Source organism: Syngnathus leptorhynchus, chromosome 12 (genome assembly GCF_054491065.1).
Source record: "Syngnathus leptorhynchus isolate UIUO chromosome 12, UIUO_Slep, whole genome shotgun sequence".
NCBI classification, from domain to species: Eukaryota; Metazoa; Chordata; class Actinopteri; order Syngnathiformes; family Syngnathidae; genus Syngnathus; species Syngnathus leptorhynchus.
This window is the reverse complement of record NC_141206.1, coordinates 5070910-5078153: the sequence shown is the minus strand read 5'-3', so window position 1 is coordinate 5078153 and position 7244 is coordinate 5070910. Positions and strand designations below refer to the sequence as shown.

General features: G+C 39.3%; 1 protein-coding gene across 5 annotated transcripts in view; it reads right to left on the bottom strand.

The window, feature by feature from the left end:
- Positions 1-34: 34 nt before the first annotated feature.
- nacc2 (NACC family member 2) overlaps positions 35-7244 on the bottom strand; it is a 30939-nt gene continuing 23729 nt past the window's right edge. For 4 of the 5 annotated variants that reach the window (XM_085925582.1, XM_085925581.1, XM_085925583.1 and 1 more), the window contains 2 exons: positions 6506-7009; positions 35-6370 (listed from right to left, as the gene is read on the bottom strand). In XM_085925582.1, coding sequence (XP_085781708.1) covers positions 6273-6370; positions 6506-7009 — 602 coding nt within the window. In that variant the 3' untranslated portion in view covers positions 35-6272. Of the gene's footprint in view, positions 7010-7244 lie in introns of all 5 variants that reach the window. The other variant, XM_085925585.1, reaches the window with a different exon arrangement.

The following is a 7244-nucleotide window of genomic DNA, read 5'->3' as shown; positions in this document are numbered from 1 at the left end:
GCAACATCAAAAATGGCAACTTGCATTTTTAACTTATATATATATATATATATATATATATATATTATTGTTATTATTACTGATGCTGGAGTCAGAAGGCGCATAAACATTTTTAAAATGTATTGTAAAAGCAACATTGAAATTGTCCCATTCAAGATAGGTCCAAGCTGGCTAATGAAGAACATCCATGATTAAAATATGGAGTTGCATGACAAAAGTCTTCTTTTTTTTTTTTTTTTTTTTTAATCCATTGTTGAGGTCAGCCAAGTGGAGCTTTTTAGAGACTTGGTCCAAAGCACCAATCAGTCCCAATTCAGTCTGTGGTTTTCGCGTAACTCCCAAGTATTAGATCGGCAAAAGAGGAAGATGACTCGGCAAATAAGCGAGAGCACAGCAGTTCACGTCGTCGCATCCTCCGAGAGTGCATCCACACATCCTGATTGTCAGCGCTCGGAACACATGGCTTTAAAAAAGAGGTGCGATTTTCTCATTTTCCATAACACTCGTGTGTGTGTGTGTGTATCTTTTTTTGTTGTTAATTTTTTTAACTCTAAATCAAAGCAGGATTTCTCAAACAGAGACTCAAGGTCCAAAAGAGGTCAAGGGGATTTTTTTTAAAAAATTGATTGATCAATTTCCAGAATGAAATACCATTGCATATTTAAGAACATATTGAATCTTTATTATTATTTTTGAGGTGACACTAAATCACAACTGCCCAAAGTGAAGCACGGATTCCAAAAGCCTGTCAAAACATTTTTCTTTTTTGGATGGGGTCAGTGAAGCAAATTAGTTAAATTAGGATTATCCAAATTGACAATTAAGAGATAATCATAAAAAAATCAATGGGTCACAATACATTTTTAGGGGGGGGGGGGGTCATTGTTTAACAAAGCAAAATTCTGTTGCATAGTTAGTTGGTCCCTTTTTAAAATAAAGGAACCACAGGGCTGGTTGGTGGATTATTCATTCATTTGACCTAACGTTTGAGGTGAAATAAATTACCCAAAAAGTTGGGTCCATCCTTTTCTGACCCACATTGGGTTATTTTTGACCAATCTGTCCACATTGGGTTATTTTTTTTACCAATCTGTTGATTGACTCATGTAAGCATGCTTCAATAAAAGGTGTAAAAAAAAAAAACAGTTGATAAACATTTCGTTTACAAGAGGACACTACAGTAAATTGGGGTCACCAAAACTGCAGGTTGGGGGCCACAAATATAAAAATCTTCTACATTAGTATTTAATGTGGTGCCATTTCACATGGGATATTGGATTTTGTGTTCCCGGGAAGAAGCCCATCTCGAGCTGTTTGGGAAATCCTGCCAGAAATCACTCTAAAGTGCTGGTTCAAGGACAAATACATACACATTCAAACATTTTAGTGCATTCTTATTTTTTTTTTTTCCCCCCTTCAAAAGTCTGCTGAAGGTTCAAATGTACCACCAGGGAGTTTTTCGACGTCTATTCCCCGCACTCTCTTTTCGCTGTCCACAAAAAACATTCACAAAAAAGGCTCAACAAAGAGTTTGCTGTGACGAGAAAAGAAGAATAGAGCCAGCCTGCTGCGACACTTCACAGTCTTGTGTTGAAAGTAGCGTTAATACACGGTGCATAAAAGGTCAGAGGTTTCATCGGGTTTGCTTTGAATGGCATGCATTTAGATGGTACAAGCGCTTCCTTGTTTTGCATAACAACTTTCTTTTTGTTTTTTTTGAAGCCTTATACCGACCACCATTTTGTTTGATGAGCAAGTGAAGTCTTCAGAGGGGAGGAAAGAAGGAAGGAAGGAAAATGAGCATTAGAGTGAATGGGGGAAAAATATTTCTGGGCTTTCTTTGTCTTTCCGTCAGTACAATGTTTGGCATGACATTCTTGGATTATCATGACAATAAAAGTGAAGAAGTGTGATTTTAAAAAGAGACTCGACTGGATACCGCTTCACTATAAATGCATGCATGTGGGTTATTTTTTTTGCTAAGGTTTCAAACACAAAGTCAAAATAATTTCTAACAAAATATTTCAGTTAATTATGATAAAAGATGTTTTGGTGTTACTTTGCTGTTGTGTTGATAACATTTAGAAATTATTTACACACTAGATGGGAGGAATTGTTTTATTCCTTTTTTTAAAAAAATATCATATAAAATTTGTCATGTCAAATTTGATGTTAATGCATATTATACTGTTTATCATTTCCAACTGGCACCAATTTTTCTTTCCAAAGTCTACCATTTAAAATGTTCTCCTAGCAAGTTAATAACCCATTCATAATGCTTTAAAGTCAAGTGGTACCACAGCCATTTTTTGTATTGATGACCACCCTCCGCGTGACTTTCTTTTCTTTTCTCGTTGAAAGAAAAAAAATAAACAAACCACATATGATCAAAGATTAAAATGTTGGGTAAAAAGGCCATTTCAGTGGCCTGGTTCAGCACAACTTTAGTTAAAAAAAAAAAAAATTAAATAAAGGAAAACAAATTGCATTTAATTCAGTCGTACAGTCTTGGTGCGCATAATTGACGCCCGCACAGTCACAGTCTAAGGCACAGCTTCACACCCCCTTTACCACAGTGTAGCATTTCCATAAATTATTTTTTCATATCCCATTCAATCATTTTACTTGGTATGACCGTCCACTAAAATGATGGGTGTACAAAAATGCACTCAACTAATATATGGCTCCCATTTTTCAACTTAAAGAACCTAAACTTTACTGAGATAAAAAAGATGAGTTGTTTCAATTATTAACAAGTCAAGTCAAGTCAAGTTTATTTGTATAGGCAATTGCCAGTGAATTACGGTATTTCCTCAAATAGTGGCCAAGGGTGTTTACATACTCAAGGTTTTGCTAAGGTTTTTAACAGAAAAATCACAATATTATTGGGCTTTTTTTTTTTTTTCTTTCACAAAATGTGAGGTGCCAGAAGAAATGGTCAATTTTGGAAATATTCTCGAAAGCCGTTAACAGGTGCCTTTTACACTGCCTGAATATTTTACCCCCTATTTTCGGTGTTGGTGCAGTTTATACCGAAGAGCGACAGGAAATAAAGTCCTAGAATAAGGGGGATGAAGAAGACCCGACAATTTTCCGTATGTAGAGGTAGTAGCAGAGCCGTAACAGGCCAAACGAGCGCGTAAGTGTAAAAGCCTCTTCGCACTGCCTGAAGCAGACAACTTAAAACTTTTTTTTTTATTCATCCAGTATGAACTGAATTCAAGCAGACAATTTCCGGGCTATGGAGGTAGTATCTGATGGATAATCGATAAGGTGGGATGTGAAACTCTGTAAAGGCAGTAATAGCCTTTGATCAATTTGGTTCAGTGTGACCATAACTGACATGGAATAAGATGAACTTGGAAAATTTCCGCCTTTGGAGGTAGTAACAGAGGCGGGTTGCCACCTGTCTGTAAAGCCCTATTCGTACTGCCTGTAAAAGAATAATTTTCCTGCCCTTTTTAATTTTTCCGCCTTTGGAGGTAGAGTCATAGCGGGGCGGGACTGCACCAGTGTTAAAAGCCCCCCTTTTTAAAACACTGCTTATAGAAGCCATCATTTATGGGGGCTTATTTTATGGGTGATGTAGGGATGGGACGGTCAGGTCTGGAATATTTCACCTTCAGAGGTAGTATTTTTTTTTTTTTTTACATTTTTTGGTTTTATTTTGTTTCTTTCAAAAGTTTGAGTGGACCCAACAAAGAGTAAGAGGGGGGGGGAGCAAAGGTAACCTAGTAAGTTTGTGTATTCGGAGGTAGTATCAGCCTTTGTTCGTGTTGCTGTTCTGTAAAAGAAAAAAACGGCACCAATACCGAACGCGAGTGGGAACGATATTAGCTTGAAATTATTTTTCCTTTAGAGATGGCACCTGTGTACAAATTCCAAATGATTTTTCCCATTTCTTTGGTACGTAACAGAATTTGGGGTGAGGGGTTTGGGAGCAAAGTTGGTAGTTCCAAAGACATAAAAGAGGCGGAAAATCACTCTTGTATAAGCGAACTCTGCAATGTCTGAACAGAGGTGTGAAATTTAAAATGACGTGTTGAAAGCAATTGTCACTGTCGCCTGAGAAAATATTACATTTCTAGTGTCAATTTATTTTTACAGGTTGCTGTGTGAAAACACAATTGGGAGCAATATCACACCTTTGCTGAGTTTTGCATAAAGAAAGAAGAGAAACACTTTTGTTGGGTCTCTGCGTTAACGCTAATTATTGTTGAAGCTTGCGCTTATGTTAAGTCATTTTGTTTGAGATAGGTTTTTCAGGAGCCCGACTTAAGATAGTTAGAGGGGAGGCCATTATTTGAGGAAATATCCAAGTGCATCTCAAATTAGACGATGGTAGAAAGATTCATTTGTTTCAGTAGGCAGAATACATTTCAGAACCCCAATTCTTAATTTTAATCATTTTGACTTCTTAAATTCATATTATAATTACATCAAATCTTCCATGTGAAGTTTTTGTTAGCTTCAAGCTATTATCAATATTATAAAGCCAAATCACATAATAATACAAATGTTTGACTTTTTAAATTCAATTACCGTACTGAAATAAATGACATTTTCCGTGATATTTTAATAATTTGAATGCACCTATACGAGTCATTTTTGGAGTGCTAAAAGCAGAAGCACCTCACTCAAACGTGATTGGATGGGGGGGAGGCTGACGTTTCTCACTATTGGAAGACCGATCAGGAACATTTGCTAAAAACAGAGCTAACGTTTACATTCATTGGAGCCTCTCAGCCATTCTAGTCTAGGCTAGCCCTGTTGTGACATGTAAACAAAAACAACTAAAAGAAGACACTGTAAACGTCATTTACATTATTACCTATAGTGCAATTACAACCCTGTACTCCCTGTGCAGGACTATCTTAAAGCTAGCCTCCCAAAAACTTTTCAAATGGCACATCTTTTTGCAATAAACACAACTTCGGGGTATTACAATTGTTTTTGCATGAAGAAGGGGGGAAATATCAATGTTGTTTATCAAACACTTGTTTCCTCTGGTAAAGTTTTGCGGGGGTGTAAATGAAAATTTCTCAATAATTGTGCACATGAATAAACAAAAGAGGGTGGAATTAGTTAGCACGGGAAAAGATGAGCACAGGCATACGATAAACAATAGCTCTTAATTTAGTATTGCCCTCCTTTGAAAAAACAAATTCTCTTCCCAGCAGGACAATATTTTCAGTCTCAGATTCAAGTCAATCTTTTCCAAAACTTGTCTTTTAGAGTGCAAATGCAGTAAGCTAGTCGCGTGTCGATAATAATGTACCCGTCCTTAACCATTCGATAGGATGGAAGGTGGATCATGTGGATGTGAACGTAGAACAGGGCTTTGTTCGGGTAATCGTCTCGCAGCGCGGCGCCGTTGATTGTGTCAAACACAAGTCACTTCTGGGTCACACCCAAGCGACAACACAGCGCGCCTAGCGAGGTAAAAGCTCGTAAGAAAATACAATTAAAAATCCTCCCTAAACAGTCATTCCTCACGTATGATACTTGCAGTTCTCTATAGATTGGGGTGTTAATCATCAATCCTTGGTAGTTGTGCATGCAATGTAACATTTAGCGCATGTTCTTTTACCCCAAGACAAGATTATTGTACTACAAAAGCATCGCTGCGGTGCGTAGTTTTTTTTTTTTCATTGCGTTGTCTAGCATTTATACTGAATGTTTTAACTGTGTGTGAGTGTGTGTGTGTGTGTGGTCAGGAAGCGCGGTCCAAAAGCTGACGTAGGCATCGTCACATTAATGAACCCCAATTGCATGGTTGTATCCCATAGGGCATCTTCGAATTGTGATCGTTTCTACAACTTCAATAATGTCTTTGAATAACGTGTCATCACATAATTAAAACTTTTTGGTGGAGATCGCAAGTGCTAATCAGTGTCTCATGTGCAAAAAAACAGAGGTGCAATTTTCGACTTGGACAAAAGATCTCAAATATTGTTAATTGCCTGTTCTGTACACAGAACTTTTTGACCTGTGTTGAAAATTTGTATGTAATAAAAAACTAATTTAAAAAATCTCTACTATGAATCTACTACGATAAGCAGTAAACTATGTACTCTTCTAGATTTCAGGTAATTTACGAAAAAGAACATTTAATGTTATTTACTTCAAGCTTTCAAAATCTTTCCTTGCTTGTTTGGAAAAAGTCTCAAAAGGCGCTTTTGTATGCCGGTCACACTATTATTTGTCAAGGTAAAATTCTGAGCAATACTTGAAAAGCGTGAAAGTGTGACTTATCTCGATGCCTGCGTCTGCTAGGAGCGCTTTTTGTACGTCAACATCGGGGTTGTTGCACAAAAGCGCTTCTGTGCATGTACACGTGTGGCAAATTCCCCTGGCGTACGATCACAAGCTTTTTGCACCGCGGAGGAAGCACAGAAGAAGAAGAAAGATGGCGGGGAGGGGGGGGGGAGAACAAGCAAAAGGTTAAGCATAACTTGACGACATGTGTTGCGAGACGACATTCACTGTCCGTTTACTCTCAGACCTTGTCCGAAAGCTTCTTGCTCGGCCGGCGCGTCGCCGCAAGCGGACGCCTCGGCGCCGTTGGAGATCAAATTTGCGGAGGTGTCGGTGGCCTCCGAGCCGGCTTCCTCCTCATCCTCCTCCTGCTCCTCCTGGACCCCTCCTCCGCCCTCAGGCTCGGTAGCCGCCGCCACTGAGCCCGGGCTGCTGTCGGCCAGCGCCGGATGAGTCCTCAGGGGGTCCTTCCGCTCCGGATACAGCCTCTGCTCAAAGCTCTTGAAGTCGGCCTCGAAGGGGAGAGCAACTTGTTGCGGGTTGGCGGCCAGGCCCAGGTTCAGGCCCACGGCCACGGGGGCGGTGGCGCCCATGGCCATGCCGGCGCGGTACACCTCCATGCTGTCGGGCAGCATGGACTTGATTTTAGGCAGCCAGCGCTTGCGGACGCGCCGCGCGTTGGTGCACATGTCAGCAGCAATCACATTCATTTCGCTCTCCTTGAAGTTAGGGTTGAAGTTTTGACAGTACACTGCAATACACAAAAAAATTCATCAATCCTACCATTTTAAAACTGTTGCCAACCAAAACAGCAGCACTGACCATCTCTCATTACTCACTGAAAAACAAAATTAGCTGTTTATGTTCTCAAGTATTACTCTGGCTCCATCTTAGTGTTGTTGTCTAGTCTAATTCATTGATTTTATATATATTTTTTGGTCAGTCCTAAGCTGCACCTCCTGCATAGTCAAACTGACTAATAGTTT